General features: G+C 35.8%; 1 protein-coding gene across 2 annotated transcripts; it reads left to right on the forward strand.

Annotated features, from left to right (window-relative positions):
- The first annotated feature begins 6,080 nt into the window (after positions 1 to 6,080).
- On the forward strand, positions 6,081 to 19,513 carry YIPF7 (Yip1 domain family member 7). 2 transcript variants are annotated; one of them, XM_090140090.1, is made up of 7 exons: positions 6,081 to 6,164; positions 7,161 to 7,255; positions 7,615 to 7,728; positions 8,543 to 8,715; positions 10,347 to 10,492; positions 14,974 to 15,155; positions 19,128 to 19,509. In XM_090140090.1, the coding sequence occupies exons 3-7, from the start codon at positions 7,616 to 7,618 to the stop codon at positions 19,288 to 19,290; spliced, it is 777 nt and encodes a 258-aa protein (XP_089996216.1). In that variant the 5' UTR covers positions 6,081 to 6,164; positions 7,161 to 7,255; position 7,615; the 3' UTR covers positions 19,291 to 19,509. The 2 variants fall into 2 exon arrangements, with proteins under 2 accessions (XP_089996216.1, XP_031444608.1); XM_031588748.2 differs by lacking the exon at positions 6,081 to 6,164 and having other exon boundaries at positions 7,167 to 7,255; positions 19,128 to 19,513.
- Positions 19,514 to 20,344: the final 831 nt, after the last annotated feature.

Here is a 20,344-nt window from a genome sequence, read left to right on the forward strand (position 1 = left end):
GAAATTTTTTTTTATGTGTTAACTACTGTTTTAGTATACCCGAAAATATGTGCTCTATTCATTTAATGCAAGGGCAAGTCAATAACATTAGATACCTGCATTTCATATATATCTTCAGAAATAAGCTTTTTCCCCCTTCTCTTTAATTGTAATTTATTTTGGTTTCAAATTATACTCTTCTGGAGTGTAAGTATATATTGTACTTAGCATACCTCTTTGTTTTGGTCTTTCCATGAGAATATTTAAAAGAAAGTGCACTTGACTGTGACAAAATAAAGAGTATGTGGGGAAAAAAAAAGAAATTTGCATAAAAACAATTACAATATTATTGGCTTTTCTATAACATAAAAGCCTTGACTACTGTACTGTACTACTTATCTACCTGTTCTGGCATTCTCTACAATAACTTTCATAACTGTTGGCTAGGTTTCAATACGCTTAATAGAGAGACATGGCTCTTAATGCAAATTAAGTTTGTACAAATTTCATGAGATAGGCTACTAATTAGGAGGTAAAAAATCTTGTTTGCAAAACAATAAAACAAATCTCTAGCTTTTTAGAGACCAAAGAATCAACTTGAGAACAAGCTGTTAAGTGTTTTCCAACCACAGAAAAATCCTCAGCTGAGGTTTCTGCAGGTGGATATTAGATATTAAAAGTGTTCAGCCACAAGATATAAATCTATTGTCAATCTGGCTCTGCTAGTTCCCATATCATGAAAATAAATTTTCCCTCAAAAAACCTTTTCTCTTGTAAGAAGCACCACTGATATAAGCAGGTTTGTAATGTGTTTTGGCATATCCTTGCCCAGGCAGTTTCTCCAAGGAACAGAAACTGACCTCTTCAGGGTATTTTGTATGAACCGTGAAGAAACAAGGAGACTTTAGCTCTTTTGGATGGAGCAAGCAGTCCTAGGACAGAAATGTTATACAGGAAACAAATTTTTCAAATTGGGATGCTCTGGAAATATCAAGAACAGTTCCTTTCAGTTTTGGGGAGACATTAATCTGAGCAGAACATTTAACTGAATTTAATATTCTTATTGCTGCTTCCAATACATTGATTTGTGGTGGAAACTGAGAAGGGATAATAAAAGTTATGAGTCAGAAGTTGAAAGAGGCTAATGCAGAACAGATTCTATCACAGTTAACAGACCATCCCTACCCATCAGTCCAAGCCGTGCATAATTTTGTTTACCATTGTGTCATATCCCCTCCACCAAATGTTGCTTTTTCCACACCAAGGATTTCTTTCTGACCTGGTTGTATTTCATGTGTACATCATTCCAATTACACCATTTATATCTTTCTCTCAGCATGAGAAAGAAAGGAGGATGAGACCTGAGCACTATTCAAGTTGTCAGTGAATCACAGATTTATACGGTGGTGTGATGATGTTCTCTGTTTTATTGTCTTCTCCTTTCCTAATAATTTCTAACACTGGAACTATGGTTTTGAGTACTGTTGTGAGTACTGACGCATAAAACCAGTCATGCAGGAACACATAACTTCTCACTTGTTTATTCAAATCTAACAAAATATTTGGAATAGAAAAGGCAAATACTTCAGATTTTAATTCAGCATTTTTTGCCATTTATGCTCCCTCTGAAGACCTATAATTAGGGTATTAAAATGGAGGTGTGTGAGCCCTGTTTGTATAAAATTCATTTAATAGATACTTTAAATAATTAATTTGGTTAAAAATTACTTTGTAGAATTATTAAATGGTATGTTTCTTTGCAATTATTTTTTCCTCTCTTCTTTAGTAACATCTTTTAATAACGTCCCTCTCATATAATTGTTAACAGGACCCATAAATGTATGTAATTAAGCTTAAAACTTATTGAATTATGCCTTAATGTGATTAATTTTTACATTTGAAAAAACTATAGAATAATTGAGTAATTATTATAATTGATTTGCCCTACTCATTAGTTAAATGTAAGTAATAAATATGGGGTTATGTATCTGATTCTACAGCCAGAATGCTGAAGCCTTTTCTATTCTATGCCATTTAATCCTGTGCTATATACATATATTTAAAACCATATTTTTTTTCAAATTTTAAAAATATTTAAATTGCAACATTGTGTCATAAAGACTGAAAACAAAAATGCCATCTTTGAAAATGGAAAATTCCACTGTTTCCTGATTTTTTTTTTCTTTTTTTTCTTTTTTTTTAGGTAAAAGGAACCCCAGAAGTTTAGAAAAAAACAATGAGTTTCTTGTAGAAATGTTCACATTTTTCACGTACCATACTCAACTTTTTAATACTTGTCAGCTTCTATTCTTATTTTTATGTTTTGGTGGTGAGGCCTCATCCAAACAAATTTTTCACTAAATTATTAACATCAGTCAAAACAAGTGTGGTTACATTCACATTCTGTTATAAAGCTTTGAGGTAGAGCAGCTTTCATCTTGACATGTGTCAGCCTTTTCCCATTTTAGTAGGTCAGTGGCATCTAATACCTAAAGGAACATTCAGCTCAAGCATTTCTTAGCTTTGTCTACTTATTTATTGTACCAATAAACTCATTTTGTACCAAATTTCAATATTTAGTATTTGCTTTAGCCACCTGTTGTGAACCTGAACATATGCAGTGTTGGTAAACTGCTCTTGTGGTTAACTGCTAGTGTCACTGTGAAAATTTTATAGCCCTTTTACTTCGAGTTTCATTTTACTTTTGACTAATATCTTCAAGGGTCTCTTAATTATTTACTTTCTGATATATCCTAAGAGATTATGATCAAATCACCTTATAACCATCTCCAGTTTGTATATTTTGCTTCAAGGTGTCTGCTACATTAGGTTAACAAAGCTTATGTCCTGTAAGACTCCATTAGAAAGACATCTCCTCTTCTTTCAATTACATTTGAAATGCATCAGATTGAAATTATTTAATCAGTATAATGGCTGCCCCATTAAGCACTGAAGCAAAATCAAATAAAATGCCTTGTATAAATACAGGTCATCAGTGGTTACCTTTCCCAAATACTAATCTTGTTAAAACATAAATTAGTTTGAAATTGCAAGTTTCCAAACCCCATGTTGATTGGATACATCGATTCAGTTATTAATTATCTGAGCCCATAATTTGTTGGGATTAATCTTATGTTGATGGGCAAATAATTGCTTGGGGTGTCTCATTAGCCTTTTACAGAATGGCATATTTACTTCTGATCTTTCCAACTTTCCTGTTATTTTGTAACTTTGCAGTATTGAAAATTCTTGACCAGCTTTGAAATTTGATTTTTCCTCTCCCTCTCTGCTCTGCTCTTGTGAGGCCTCATCTGGAGTACTGTGTCCATGTCTGGGGTCCCCAATACAAGAAAGACAGGAAGCTGTTTGAGAGGGTCCAGAGGAGGCTCACAAGGATGATTAGAGGACTGAGCACCTCTCTTATAAGGACAAGCTGAGGGAGCTGGGCTTGTTCAGCCTGGAGAAGAATGCAGGGTGACCTCATTGCAGCCTTCCAGTACCTAAAGGGAGCCTATAAACAGGAAGGGAGTCAACTCTTTGAAAGGGAATATAATAGCAGGACAAGAGGAAACAGTTTTAAGTTGAAGAAGGGAAGATTAAATTTGGATATCGGGGAGAGAGTGGTGAGGTGCTGGAAGAGGCTGCCCAGAGAGTTTGTGGATGCCTCATCCCTGGAGTGTTCAAGGCCAGGTTGGATGGGACCCTGGGCAGCCTGGTCTACTATTAGATATGGAAGTTGGTGGCCCTGCCTGCAGCAGTGGGATTGGAGCTTCATGATGCTTGAGGTCCTTTCCAACCCAAGTCATTCTATGATTCTATGAAACTCAAGTACTGTACTTAGGTACAGAATCGTAAGATATGCATCTCAAAAGATATGTTTTACATACTTTTTACATGGAGTATATTTAATCATTGTTTGGCGTTTCAAATTTATCATGTCTTTTTTTTTATTCTGTTGATTTTTTTCTGATAGGGGAGTGACAGTAGAAGTATGATTCTGTCCATTTCTATTAATTTAGATAGTCTTTGTTTCTAGTGATCAATTTTCTATCAAATATTTAGCCTTCTTATTTTTTTTTAATCAGCATCATCATTTCTAATATCAGTTTCCATATTTGTATTTTAGATGTACTTTTATGTTTATATACACAGGGATATTCATGTAGAATAAATGCATAGCTAAAATATATTTACGGCATATTATATTTTGATTTGGTATATGGATAGAAAATATACACATTTCAAATTTATTTTAATTTCTCAAAATATAGATTTTTTAAAAAAATTTTCATGTGCCTTTGTTTTTTTGACTGGGATATGTTAAGAAACTATGAAATATTCTTCAACCATTTCCCTTCATCAATCATTGCATTTTTTTCCATTTCAATTCCTCCTTAAATTGCCTTGTCTCATAATTATTCCAAGTCATTATCTGATAGCCGTTATGCACATGTGTATGCATATTTTTATTTGTATAACTTTTTCTCATTGAAAGTAGCAAAGTAGCCATATAATTTTTGTAATTAAAATAATCAGGCATTACCTAGCAAACTAGAATTCTCCTATTTAAAATAAATATATTAATTTTAATTGCCTTCCTCAAGGATAGGTGTTAATCCCGTTTCAATTCCCTCCCTGAGTTGGTATGAACAAGATTAAGTACTTATATCTAAACAGCAATGATTAAACAATACAGAGATTAGCAGTTTGCTAAGAAATGAAACTGAGAATTCACCTTGTTGGGTGTAGCAGTATGAAAATTGGAGGCAAAAATTTAAAAAAAAAACACACACAAAAAAAAAATGGTTTGAGAGAGTCTTTACAATGGCTGTAACAAATACTGTACCCCTAAGTAGTAGAAATATATGCAGTATTTTCTACTTCTCATCATTCTTCAGTTCTGGGCTCTTCTGGGGACATACATATTTTTAATATAATATAATTTAATATTTTTTTTTTCTTTTTTAAAAGCGTATCAATATTATAATTGTTTAAGAGATCTATAGGTCATACACCAACAGGACATGATTATTCTAATGAAATGAAGTCATTTGGCCTTCAACCACACAGAATTTAATATGCACCTGAGGCACAGATTAATGACCTGCTAATATATCTCATTTAATGTCTCATTTCTTAAATAAACCAGTTCAAGTGATCTTTGGGAAACTATCCAATAAATAAGTGAAAAAAGCAGTACCTGTTATGACTTACTGAATGCGTTACTTAAGTTTGTGTAAATAGAAAGTTGTTTTTGAGGTTTAGGTACTATTTCAAAATTCACTCTATGTTGCAAGTTTCCTAACAGTTAGGACTGTAAAAGAAAAGCTCCTAAGGTTCCATAGTGGGTCAGACACTGAAATGGATATTATGCTGAGTGATGAATGGAAAAAAGTTAACCAGAATCTGATGTCTACACACGCAGTGAAGGTTCTCAAAGGGTCACAATTAAAGGTTCATTGCTTTTATCTTCATTGCTTGCTGTGACCATGTTGTGGTGGATGCTGCACCTAGAGAGACCTTCTGGCAGCCTTGAAGATGGATGGGAGCACCTAGAGTAGCAGTGGGGCAGCAGATGAGCCTGGATGTGCCTTTGGCCATGTGATAGAGCTGTATCTTAACTGCCTTCATTCTTCCTGCCTACTGTTGTTGTTCTAGAAAACACTACACTCTCTCCAAATTGGTTGCAACCAAAAGGTTCCCCTGCCAGCCACAAGGAGCACCTTTAAGGCTGTGCATGACCAACAGTACACCCTCTAGGAATGTCTGCTAGGAGCATACCCCCATTTATTTTTTATAACGAATATTATTACATATTGTTATAAATGTTTAATATTTGAAAGCTCAGCTCTTGAGGGCTCCACAAGAATCTTTTTCCATACCTACATAAGAAAGGTGTCAGATACAGTCTACATTGTTGCCTGAAATTTATATAATTCTGCTTATTTTTTCTGCTTTCCTTGAAGATTTTTATGTTCTGTGCTTATTGTTGTTAGTTCTTTTGCATATGTCCATGATATTGACATGCTGTGTGGTTTTTTTCCTTCGCATGCATCTGTTCAATGATCAAATTTAGAATCTTATAAATAGCACTAAGCTCATCCCTGTTAACGCAGGAAGATATTTTAGGTGTTTTCCAACATGTAAATTCAACAGACTGGTGTTTTCATCGAATATATTAAAAAGTAAGTAACCTTAGCTCCTAATTTTTCTTTAAAAAAAAAAAAAAAAAAAAAAAAAAGCTTTTCTGAATTCTACTACACAGACAAAGTATGTACCTGTTTAATTAATTATTTAGTTCCTTGCAGTAATAGCAAAGAACATTAAAGACTCACAGGAATTGAACTACTGGGTTGGAGTCTGTAGACTTTTAAAATATAATCCATGTAAAATATGTATTAAACATATTTATAACATGTTATTTTATTTCCTAAATCTGGAAATCCTGCATGATTTTTTCAGCTGTAAAGAAAACAATATTAGTAATTGAATATATTGGATAAATGAAGAAATTTGGTCCTCACAGATTCAGTGTGACTAATTGCAATGCAATTTAGAAATTTTAATATGCATTCAAGGTCCCTGTTGAAATACTAATCTTTATAACTTTTACCTTATAAACATTTCTGCAAAGATCTTTACTGTAAGCAGCATGTATCTGATAAAAATAGAGATGTAGTAAAAATGAAGTGTTTTGCCAGTGATATTTGAGATGTTGGAAAAAAGGGCTAAAGTAAAGAAAAGGGGAAAATATTAGGTTAGTCTAGTATCTTACATGAAAATAAATCAGAAATTGTTATAGTTAAAAGTCAGGTTGTTGAGCAAAGTTTAACCACTTGAATGCTAATCAATTGGCAAAACATGTACGTACGTCTGTGTGTTTTACATGTGGTCTGGTGTTTACATGCAGGCAAAGGTCCCGCCCAGAGCTTCAGGCTGGAGGAGAGCTCAGGGGGATCCTAATTGTGAATATAAATGTGCAATCAGAGGGACTAAAGATGAACATTAAGTTAAAAATCTAAAAGCAAAATGTAAAGTAAAAATAAAGATCACCAGAATAGTAATGCTGACGTAAATGAGTCCATTCTTAACCTTCTGTATGCTCTTTTATTTGTATATTTCTTTTAAAATAAGGAAATGAACTCCTTAGAATAGTAGTTTGTTTATCTTCTTTCACGCAGAATCGTAGGGGCTGGAAGGGCCCTCTGGAGATCATCCAGTCCAACTTAGTGCTAAGGCAGGTTCCCTACAGCAGGTTGCACAGAAAAGCATCCAGGTAGGTTTTGTATATGTCCACAGAAGGGGACTCTCGGGGCAACCTGTTCAAGTGCACTCTCACATTAAAGAAATTCTTTCTCATGTGCAGATGGAACTTCCTGTGTTCCAGTTTGTGCCTTCTGCCCCTTGTCCTAACAGGAAGTTACGTATTAGTAATTGGAGAAAGCTTTTCCTCCATTCTAATGCCGTGTATAAATTAATATACAGTAATATGGAAACTGAAGATGTCAGTTCCTTCTTTGTATCAGTTCCAAAAGTTATTTTGAATGCATGGCGTAGGGCAGCTTAGATATTTGCTTGTACAAAAGATGATTTTATCAATATACACAATTTATTTTTATTTTTTTTTCTCATCAGAATGGCACATTTTGAGCAGTTTCACTGTGACTTTTACCAGTCCAATTACAACATAGATGATCAGGAAAATTACAGCACTTGTGACTCTAGTGAAAATCTGAATGGAAATAAAAAGTAAGTATGCTACCAAAAAAAAAGAAGAGCAAGATTTCAAAACTCAGGTGAAATTAATGACAAAGAAAAGTATTCAGTTGAAACAAAAGGATTCTGTGAACAATGCAGCTGGAATTTTAAGGGTGAAGTAGAAGTTGTAGCAGTAGAAAGATGAAGAGAATAGTTTTATTCCTTTTTCTAATGTATTTTTTTGAAATCAAATGGTGACTTGTGCACCATGACACTGAGGAAAAGAAGTTCTAATTTAAGGAGATTTCTAAACAACCATGTTGCAAGAGGCTGGATGTTGTTGCAGCCTCCCTGTTCAGCAGCTGATGGATCTGGCTGGTTCTAGGACTTGCACAGGGAAATGAAAAGGCAGAGACCAGGCCTAACCTGCCATAAAACTCTCTGCCCTACAGAGATATTCATTTAGCCCTACCCACAATGGCAGTGCTCCACAGAGTTTGCACCTCCCTTCTGGGAAGTATCAGGGAATAAAAAATAATTTTGATTGAAACAGAAAGATGGGTATCAAAGGATGAGAGATTAGGGCCAGCTCTCTCTATGCCTTCTGGTTATACAGAAATAAAATTATATATAATAATAATTGGGAAATCATAGAAAATAGAGCAGGAAAGAGCTTTGAGATCTATACCTCCCCCAAGGCTGATTTACTTATAATTAAGCCTATCATTATAAAGGATTGGGATCTGCACTACTGTTGAAAATAGTTGAAAATGTAAACCATGGCACATGGGTGAAGCAGTTCTAGGGAACCGTTGAGTTTCTCATTGCCATTACTTGTTTCACTGCAATTTGCTTCTTGTCCCAGGAGCCAGACAGGACACAGACCTCTGGCTGGTGCTTTTGTCCCCTCAGAAATGCTGTTGCCATCTCAGAGTTACACGGGTCAGATTTTACAGCCAACAGTTCTATACAGTTCCAACACTCTCTCTCATCTTAGCTACAATGATGTTTTTGATGAGGAACCTCCTTTGCTAGAAGGTAAAATAAAACCAAGGACAATGCATGTGTGTATGCTTCTGTATCAGCCACCAGAGTATCTACAAGAGAGGCACTCAGCCTGGCTGTTGAATTTGCCCTTGTGTATGCAACTTTGTCCAACTGCTCCTGTCCTCAAACCTGAATTTTCTTATTTGAGGTCCGCAAGGGTTTAATTCATTATGTCATATATGGCATATGCTTTACTACCACTAGATGACAGCATAACAATAAGTTTTACATTCATATTTCCAAATATTTTTCTGCTCCATGTTTATACTGCATGCAAACTGAATATCTTTAATTAATAAACATTGTTAATAATCTCATTTGCTTATCTAGTAATAAATTTTACAGCTTGAAGATGCTAACTAGATTGTTTCAGTGTAAAGGAAATTTTTAAAGCTGCATTCAGCTTCAATTGGTTGATCATTTAACTGTATGAACAACATCATTCTTCATGATGATTGAACTATCTTAATGCTAGTGGCTGACCTGTAGATGAACATTCAGTTAGCAAAATACCAGTACTACCTACATTAAAAAATAAATAAATAAATAAATAAATGTGACTACTCCACAATTATATAAAAGGAAAGTATGCAGCCTGTTTTTGCACTACTTTAAACCACCAAGATCATTCTGAATGACATGGATAACTGCTAGACCTCCAACTTTCAGTCCTTCAGGCATGTAACCCCATGGGCAACTCACCCCATGAAAAGAATGATGAATGAAATACAACTACTTGTGATCTACAGAGCTGCAGAGACATTCATGACTGTGTCAAATAAACTGACCAAGGTCAAACATTTTAATACAGAACAACCTTATTTATGTAATGTTTTGTCTTAGCTCGAAATGATAGATTGGTGAAGAAGGCCTAGCTTTTCAAACAGCTCTAACATATTGTCAGCCTCAGTCATTTTGGCAACCAGTTCTGAATCTTTTTCTTGCTGAAGCATCTGAAGAAAAATGATCTTTCAAGATGAAGTGTTTCTGAAGAAGTCAGAAAAGAAATCTTTGCCCCAGTGAAGTTAGTGGCAGAATTCCTATTGACTTTAATGGGAAATAAATTTGTTCTGTTTCCAGGGTTTCCAGTAATTACGTTTTAAATGCAAAAAGCTTATAAAGCACTCTACAAAGTATTATTAACTTGCCTTGAAGGAAAGGATGTCACTTTTAAGTGCCTCTGGCTGCTAAGGCTTAAGACACATCTCTTGTCAGACTTACCAGAATTAAATCATATATCTGTGTCTTCAGTTTTCCAGAGTATCTTGAATTCTGCAGTTAATGTTAATTAGCATATTTTTCAGCATCTAAGTTAGTGTGGTTTATACATACACATATATATATATGTTTTAAATATAGGAAAAACAAATATTAACTTGAAAATGCTGAAGGCATTTTTTGACTCATTAGATTTAATTAAAAAAAATATTTGCAGTTTAGAATCAGAGCTGACTCTCAGCTATACTGGATGAAGAGGTACAGCATGATCCTACTACAGAATATATCATCCTACAATATTATCTTCATTAAAGTGATTAATTTGTTTAGGGATCTGTGATATCTACTGTGTTACTGTAAAAGTGTTGTTCTCTTGTAAGCAGTTCTGGAATTTCTCATTGCAGAACTCGGGATAAATTTTGAGCACATATGGCAAAAAACTTTAACAGTTCTAAATCCAATGAAACCTGCAGATGGCAGCATTATGAATGAGACGGACCTCACTGGACCTGTGGTTTTCTGTTTGGCCCTTGGAGCAACGTTGCTGCTGGTAGGTTATGCTAGGAATTTAAGTGATCAATTTTCTGACAAGTTAATGCTTCGGTGATTAATGTACATGAAGTAGCAGAAGATGTAGATCTCACACACACACACACACACACACACATATATATATAATGAGTCATTCTCTGCTATTTTCCCGAGATTACATGTAAAAAAGACTTCTTGCTTGAAAGTACATAATGTTTAATTGTAATGTAGATGTAATACAAGTAAAGTGGTGTGTTACTTCCAATGAAAATAAAAGATCTCAGCATTATTGGAGGTAGGATTAATATGAACAAAGGGCAGCTCTGCACAGTACATAGACTGAGTACATAGACTGAGTCTATGTACTCTTAACACTCGAGGCACGACGTGAACTAGGTAAGGACATAAAAGGGAATTTCCAAAGGAGGAAAAAAGAAGGCATAACAGACTGGGCCAGTTTTTAAAGCACTCTTGATGCTTTTTTTTTTTTTTTAATTATCCTCTCTCATTTGTTATTCTGGGGAGTGCAGAGATATTAAAGAAAAATTTACGTATCTTTATGCAACTAAAAATATTTCAACAAGAAAAGGGAAGCACTTTTTCTACCTTCTTGTCAAAATTTACAATACCTTTCTATAAATTTTGCTAGCATCTTCTTAATCTACGTTCTCTTTCTACATCGTCTGCTAAACAAAATATGGAAGCCTGTGCTTAAAATTGTTCCTCTTTATGAATAGAGTTTCCTACAGCAGGAAAGCTGAAAGAAAGATTGTATGCTAGTCCAAAATTCATCTATTTGTCACTGACAACAGAGGCTCTCTGGTGCTGCTGAAGGACAGCTCTGATTGTCAGCAACCATTTATCAGACAGGGACAAGGTGGGACTGTTCTGGGGAGGGTTTGCAGCGCTGACATCTGAGGGGAGAGAAAAGGGGCTCTAATTCTCCTTTTCCTCTGTGATAAATAGTGCTGAATCAGAAGACTTGAAAGTTCTTACTCAATTTGTAATGTCAGTGCAGTACCTTGACTGTGCAAACTGCAATATAAAAGGCAAGTGTTATTATTTATGTGCCTGTAAAACTAAAAATATTTTAAAAGAGTGGAAGCAGCAGGAGGAAAGGGAATAAGGGGAAAAGAAGGTGGGAAGCTACAGAAGATGGGATCTTTCCCACCTAGAGAAATAAAGATGAGGGGAGTAAAGGAGAAAGTGCTGAATTGACTATAGACAGAAAAATGGAAGGAGACCATAAAAAAAATAGTGCTGTTGATTTTTCTCCTTGGACAGTGAGATTTTACAATAAATATTAAGCTAGTATTATTGAAATAAAGTACTTAAATTACCATTTTTATTCCAAGATATTAGATATTAAACATGTTGTCATTGGAAAAACAACATGGAAAAAGCACTTTAAGTGCTCTAGGTTTTGGCAAGAACTCCTCTGACACGGTCTACTGCATCAGAGTTTTTGTGTCACAGTTTCACAGGAAAATGTTTATGGGATTTCCATGGCCATTTTAAAAATTCAAACTTCCCATTTTTATTTTGGGTACATTTGAATACCAGAGTTGCTCTTGAGCTACATAAGCTATGATATCCTTTAATACTTCAGTAATTCTTCTTATAGAACCAGGAATGTAACTTGGTTAAAAGCTTGTTTCAAGAAATAATTTAGAAATTTTACTTACTTTCAGCTTTTTAACTATGAAAAATATGCAAAAATGTTCTTTAAATGTTAGCATTTCTTTTGGATCACAGAGAAAATGAGAAAGGGCTTGTTAGCCTGGCAGCAGGACTTGCTCTTCCTCATGCTGGTGAAAAGCAAGGCAGCTCCACTGCAGAGAAAGAAACAACAGCAGTGCAAAAGTTTGCACGCTTTGCATTCTACATAGTCATTTGTCACAGCTCTTCTCCATATCCTGAAACTGAGGGTAGCAGCGCCCATTCCAGGCAGGTGCAAACAAGCACACAAGGTCTGACTTTCTTCTAACCTTGTTCCTTCCGCAGGACAAATTTAGTGCTTTCAATTCATCAAAGCCTGCCAGGCTAATCAAGTCTGATTCTGGTTTTGCTTACATTGCTGTGAACTGGGAGTATTCCCGTGTGCGTGAGTCAGTATATTTACATAAGTTAGCAACAGCTCAAATTGGAACAAATGCGTTCAGCTGCGTTTTCTCTCTCTCTCATTCCCCTGCACCACAAATCAAGCACTGCACCAAATGGAGGTTTCAGTTGGCTAGTGCTCCCTTCATCTCTGTCTCAGTAATTTGGTTATCTTAGATTAAGCTGCCAAATAGTGCCATGTGAAACCATTAAAAACACCAAAACAAACAGGCTAAAATATTAGCTTACAGTCATTGTTGCATCTCTGAGGGACATAATTTTTCTTAATTGATCAACAGTATATGCTGCCCCAAACAGCCACACATGACAAACTTAATACAATACTTTAGAAACTGAAATTGTGACGGATAATAATTCATCTATTACTGCTCTTCCACGCTACCTCTAACTGTCATTAATTCTATTTGGTGAAGCAATTTTTCCTGTTTGTTTTATACAAGTAGTATACAGACACTAGTAAAGGTCTCTTTCATACATAGCAAGCACTTGGGTCAATGCAAGACTATGGGTAACCTGAGTGTATCTAACTTGGAAGCAGAGGAGAGGTCAGCAATGAGCCAGGATGAGCTGAAAAGCAGGATGATGGTGCTGATGGAGAGTCAGGTCTTACTGGCTAAGGCTGCCTTTCATGTAAGCACTCTTTCTTCGTAAGGTGAGCTGACACCATCCTGCAACTTCAGGACTTTCAACTTGTGCCATCACTAGATTATTGTCTCTCTTTTACATTTCTTTATATCTGTCCAGCTCAATACTGCTGGCATCCTGTGATCAGCTTCCATACAAATGAGGGATCAGAGAAACAGGGTCTTCAAAGATGTTTAGTTTCCACTAGGATTCATTAAAATGTGAATTTGAGGACAGTAAATCTTAGTCCTCCTAAACCACTGTGGAAGAGACACCTGTAAATATTTTAAACCAGGGAAAGTCTTCAGTAGTATTTCCATTTTCTGCACCATAAGAGAATCCAAGCATAAGCTACAAAATGAATAGAAAACTGAAACCCTCTCTAAGCTTTGATTCTCCTGAATTTATCCTATGCAGTATGTAATGAGTGACATATAAAAGTATACACACAAATGCACCTGAGTGTTAAGTATGTTTATATGTATTCTTATGTGTTAGAAAGGTGATGCATTGTGGCACTTCCTTTGACAAGTTTATTCTACTGTACTGAGCTGAGGGTTGAGGCCAGGGTTTAAGCTATCCCCTTCATAAATGCATGTTATCTTTAAGAATCAAAGTTCCAACACAAAACAAACAAACCTGTCTTCATCCCAGATCACTGTTTATTTCTGATGTACAGATGTTAAAATCACACTACTGTGTACCTGGCATTCAGTAGTTCATTTGTTAGAACTTTGAAGAGAGAGAAAAAGATTTAGCAATCTATTGTGAATGAGCAATGCACTCTTGTCTGGAGGTAATCCTCCAAAATAATGGCAAGAGATGAAGAAATTGGTGGTGCTATGGCCACTGGTGCCTGTTGTACTAGCTTTGTGTGTAAATTATAGAACATCAGACTCCAGTCTGTCAGCTTGGTACCTTTCAGAGGCACTAAATTCATATAGAGAAATAAAACCTGGAAGAAGGAAAACAAAACAAACAAACAAACAAAAAAATCAACAGCCATCTGGGTATTTTTCTTTCAGTGGAGAACAAAAGAACATAAGCTGACTGTTGCTACTACAGTTTATCTAGAAATGAACATGCTGTATTGATCTAACCAGAAAGATGCGTCTTTCTCATGATAGTCGAGGGGAAGAATGGTCACATTCATCTTGAAAAATAGCACAGTTTCAGCAAAGGCTTACTAGCTTTTGGGTTGGTTGTTTTTTGTTGTTGTTTTTGATTTTGTTTTGGTTTTTTTGCAGGTCTACTTAAATCTGTAATAAAATGAAAAGTGTTTTAAGTGAGGCTGTTGTTTTACTTGGGACACTTTTCCACTGACCTATGTACTGAAATAGTTAAGGTTTTCAATTTCCAGTGTCTTTGAATTTGTAAATATTGGAAACATTTTCCTGACACTAAAAAGTGCTTTCCATGTCCATAATTTGTTCTCAGCTTGTTACCAGTTAGATCTTCCCAAGCTTCCCTGACCAACTGCTGTGTTACTTCCGAGCCCAATGAGAATAAGGCTGAGAATCAGCGGGATAACTTTAAATTAGCAACACAAGCACATTCTCACAATTTTACATTGGAATGTTTCGATGCAAAAATCACCCAAAAGTAGTAGCTGTGTTTTACAATTGAACCAATGAAGACAAAGTGAGGAGAAAGTGACTGTCAATAAAAAAATGTAGAACTAAGGTAGTGCTTAATTTCTTCCATTCACCTTGCAATCATTTGTTCCCTTCCAACGCTATTTTTTGCTTTTTCCAGGCAGGAAAAGTTCACTTTGGCTATGTGTATGGAGTGAGTGTCACTGGGTGCCTTGCTATGCATGCCCTGTTGAACCTGATGAGCATCCCAGGAGTCTCACATGGCTGTGTTGCAAGTGTTTTGGGCTACTGCCTGCTGCCCATGGTGATCCTGTCCTCTTCTGCAGCCATCTTCTCGCTACAGTAAGTACCAGTGCTTGGCAGCAAGAATCATCTGAAGGACAGTGAGTCAGAAGCGTTACGAAAATGTTTTGTAAATGGTTATGTAGTTAATTTATCTTTCAAAATTGTGAAGAAAGACACCATTCTGTGTAGGTGAAAATGGGCAAAATGGAAGGTCTGTGCCTGAGAAGGGTTATATAAAATCACTTTAATACAAGTCCATTGTTTCCCATGGGGACTAAGAGTGGCTTTGATTTTTGCAGCAGTCCCAAATGTGCTTTTTCTTTTCCAAGAACCAGCAGTATCCAAAATAAGGTATCAATGTTAAAAGAGACTCATAGACTTTTGTCTTACATAGCTGATTCTCTTGTTTTTGTTTTTTTTTTGTTTTTTTGGTTTTTTTTGTTCATAATACCAGGCTCCCATCCTTGTGTTTCCTTTCTTTCTATAGACTGACTTCTGTGTGACAGAATGAAATAATCAGCAACCTTTAATGAAGTGGAGCATTAAGATGTAGCTAAGTCCTATTCTCCAAGGAATTGTTATAGTATAATCGCTTGGAAAAAACTAATGTGCAGCATTGTATATATGTGAGTGTGTGGAGGAGTATTCATTAATATACATAAGAATTAAGAAGTTTTCATGCAAGTCCCTCCTTTCTTCTCATTCCCTATGCCTTTTGAGATATGAGCTGTGTTTACCTCTATGTTGACATAAAGAAAAACACAAAAATGTTCCAGGTCTTGACTGAAGGCTTTGGGCAGTATTTTTTATCCATAGTGAACACACTTAATAATAATTCCCCTCCTTGGTCTTTTTGAATACTTTCTGAACTCTCTAACTGGCAAGACATGGGACTTGGCAGCTGATGAGCAATAAATGTACCTTCTTTCTTTTATTTGATAAAGCAGCAATTTTACGTATGAAATTATTTTTTAAGGAAATGATATAACATTGTCAAGATTTTAGCAGAATACTTGTTGCTTGTTTCTGTAGAGCTATAATATATTAGATTGACCTTATTCTGTATATTCAAGTGTTACTGGGTTGTCCTTGAAAAGATGAGCAGCAGTGACACTGAAGAAGCCACTCATTCTCTGTTCTCCTACACTTCCATATTTGCTTGATTAACCTGTTTAATAATCCACCCAAATAAAAGGTGCAAATATGTAATCACGGGACAGATGGGGCTAACTCCAAGCCAGCTGTTATAACTGCATGGGATGTTGTTGACTGTACAAGGAGTCACCAAGCACGCACCATAGCCTTATAAAATGCTGTGAGTTTAGAGAAAGCACATCCTTCAAAAATCTATAGTCTAGTGAGATAGGCTTTACAAAAGTAAACTATTATTTCTGAAATGAATTGATAATGTCAAGTGTCTGTCTCTAAGATTCTGCAAAGATCCTTTCTCCTTTGCTGTATGAAACTCCTTGAATCAGTAAGAAGTTATCTATTGCACAAATATCTATTATTAACTTTTACTAAAATTAAGTAGCAAATTTAAATCCAATGTGACTCATTATATTTGTAATTTTAAAAATTATTTAAAATTGCAAAGGAAAAACAGCAGTACATTCATGTTTTTTTTCCCCTAATCTTTGTGAAAGTTATTTCAACCATTTCAAATTGTAAAGAATTTAATAACTTCAATCTGTTTTCACAGAAAATATACATAAGATTGTACACATAGAAAATGAAAGATAAATATTAATTCAACAATTTGTGGTATTCATGATCACCTATTTCAGTGTTAATTGGGAATCACACAAAATGTGAAACTTTTGGGTGCTGAATGGCACCATAGAGAGAACCAGTTCTCTTATTCAGACTTGTGTGGAACCAGATTCTCTCAAAGCTTTACTTGTACCCATCTATGCTGATGTCATGGCTGAGGCCAAGCTGATTAAGCAATCTTTCTGGGAGAAATATCAGCAATTATTTTTCCTGGAAATAAAAAATAATTCTTCACTATCACCTCTATGAACAGGCTGACCACAGCATTTCCTTTACTAAATAGTAAAGAAAATAAGTTTAAGATGGGAGAAAAGATTTCTTTGACCCATCTGATGTACAGGACTCATTTGATGACTCTATCTGCAAGTTGCTATAGAGAGGAAGGAAGAGGTACTGCTCATGTTTGCTCACCCAGCTCTATCTTTGTGCTCCTCCATACATCCTCTAAGCTACTGTGAGCATGACACCTGTTCCTTGCCCCTCTCCCATGCAGGATGATCTGAACCTCATCAACACATGAGACATGCCATTTGTTAAAGCTAGCCTGTTCATATCAGCATTTTCTGTGCTGTAAGATCAAGGACTGAATGTACAAGTGCACAGACTTATCCCTTGGCTCCAACACGATTTTATGTCACCTTTCCATCTTGCTCTCTGCCTGTTCTGGAACAAACCATTAGAGGCCATTGAACCCTCAGTGCAATGCAGAGCTCTAAATTGTACTGCCTTGTAATTGGCCCCTAAAGAGTCATTACAGTAGCTGCAAATTATCATCAGGCAGCAAGTTCCTGTAGATTTCTAACCTCTGCAACCATATGGATGGATCAAGAAGCAATCCATAACAGCTCTGAGTTTCTGGCTAGCTGGTTAACTGAGCATCTTTGTGTCTCTGCTTGGAGAAGAGGCTTAGTTCACAGTGTAATCACAGTGTAATTCCCTGAATGCCTCTGCATAGGCTTAGCAGGACACTTCAACTGAGAATAATAAACTACATGGTCTTTATTGTTTTATTTATAGTGCCTTGAAGTTACAACAAGGTGCTGAGTCACCTTAAAATCAGTTTTCTCCTTCCTTTCCAAAGCTGCAAGAGCTAAGAACATCAAGTACCTTATTGGCTTGGAGACAAAAAGAAAGAAATGAAGTATGACTTTATGTAAATGCAATACGTAAACTAAGGCAATTAAAGGAGAGCTTTATTCACTGTGGTTTAGTTGCAATAACAAGATTAGTGAAGATTATTTTTGACAAATGAGCCTAAGTAGGTATATGTAGTCTGTTTCTGATTCTGTTTAGCTTGTACTTTGGAAGAACAGAGTCCCACAAAGTTGCTTAGCAAGTGGCAGATGTTTGTTCATTATGGAGATCCTTGAGACTGACACAGCAAGTGTGTGCAACACAGCCAACTCAATATGCACCTCAGCAGCACTGTGCACATGAGCTCATGCATTTTACAGAAGTAGACTGCAAATACAGTGTGCAAATAAAACATATATTAAACATTATTTATTGGCATGGTCTTGCTCCTACAGGGCTTAATAGCCAGATCTCTAATATGCAGGAATATTTCAGAAGGCTTCTGACCACAGTCCCATAATCACCCATTTTCCTGGCCACCCTGCACCTGAGAAGCAGCAAAAATTAACTTCGGAAGAGCTTGGTTGTCACTGAGGGGCAGAGTAGAAAGCCACAATGTGGAGAAGAATGTCAGAATGAGCAAAAATACATTTCCTCAGTGCTTCTTCTCCTGTCCCTTACATTACTCTAGATGTGAAGCTTTTAAAAGCCTACTTGGGCTTTCTCTTGGGAGTCACCTATGTACATGGCTAGCTGAGTGTACATCCTGAATTGTTGCTCCTCGGTCTGAGACACACTTCAGACCTTTGAAGTGTTACAAAACTACATCACCTCCAGGTCATCATTCTACCTGGGGGAAGAGTAGGACTGTAGTGTCACTGTAAATCTTAGTGACTTCTTCTTGATGGATTTTGGCTGAATAAGATCTTTGCTAACATAAAAAAAAAAAAAAAAAAAAAAGTAAAAAAGAGTCTACAGCTGCTGCATCTATTGGAGCCCACGAAAATACTGGAAACAAATTTCTCTTTCTGGCAATACTGCTGATGACACTGCTGAAGGAATTACCTTGGTCTCTTGCAGCACCTGTTATCTTATCAGTAATGAGTTGCCAGACATGAGCTCATGATTTGATGTTACATGTGCTAACAGATGCACTTTTTGTTTCTTTTCTTTTTCTTGTAGTGGGATCCTGGGAACTTTGCTAGCTCTGTTTGTTATTGGATGGTGCAGTTTGTCAGCCTCCAAAATTTTTACCTCTGCCTTGGCCATGGAAGGACAACAACTCCTTATTGCGTACCCGTGTGCTTTGCTGTATGGACTCTTTGCACTTCTGGCGGTTTTCTGAAACATACTTCCTGGTAGCCTTATTACAGTCTGTTTATGTTTGTTGGAGGGATAGGAGGTTATTTACTCATTTTTAGATTGTGCAGAATTGCATTAAGTTCCATTAACAAAATTAGATTATGCAACTTACCTTTTATTTGCTTAATGGCTGATAATAAAATTAAAAAAAAGGAAACTAACAGGCAGATGATTGCATTGCTGATGTTTTGAGAATCTTGCAGCTTAGAGAAAAGAGGTTTGTATGGAGAAGATAGTAAAAATAGTAAAAAAAAAAAAAAAAAGAAAGAAATGACAATTAAAAACAAATCTTGTCTTTTGAGTGATTATAATATATATAGTTTATACACTAGAGAGTAACTGGAAAGTAATAACACAAATATTTAATAGATCTAGTGATTCTAATGAAAATGCACATTTGTTTCAGAAAAAAAAGCTTATTATTTGATTACTAATAACACAGAATTTATGCATTTTTTTCAGTTATTATTTTCTATATTTAACAGAGGATTTAGTGGTTCTGCTTTGTGATGTGGAATGACTACCCAAGTAACAGGAAGAACAGGTTGCTACAACAGAGGGAGGAAACTAGAAATGTCATCTTGTTTTATTTTTAAGAGGTTTTGCTGTCCAAAACCCTATTGTACTGTTTGTAATGTACAGTAATGTTAGATTTTAAAATTGCCACTAAACCACTACCTGCTGTCACTGCAGAAAAGCACCATACAAAGCAAATGCAGCTCCTAAAAATGTCTCCTGAAAGGCACAACTGTATTTAAGCAAGCGAAATAAAACCTCCACAATTTTATCTGCTCCCCCCCCACACCCCACAATCTATTTGCTGCTTTTAGTCTTATAGAAACCTAACATTTTTATAACAGCAGTGAAACACAGAATGCACAAGATGACATTTCAATACATAATATTAGAAGTATCGAGCCATCAACAGAAAATAGAGATGTGTGTATAGTCATAACAAGAGTAAAATCTAGTAGGCAGTGCTAGAGAAAACACATGTAGCTGTAGAAACAGCTAGGGAGAAGAAATATGAAATAAAG

Source organism: Phasianus colchicus, chromosome 4 (genome assembly GCF_987193195.1).
Source record: "Phasianus colchicus chromosome 4, bPhaCol1.hap1.1, whole genome shotgun sequence".
NCBI lineage: Eukaryota > Metazoa > Chordata > Aves > Galliformes > Phasianidae > Phasianus > Phasianus colchicus.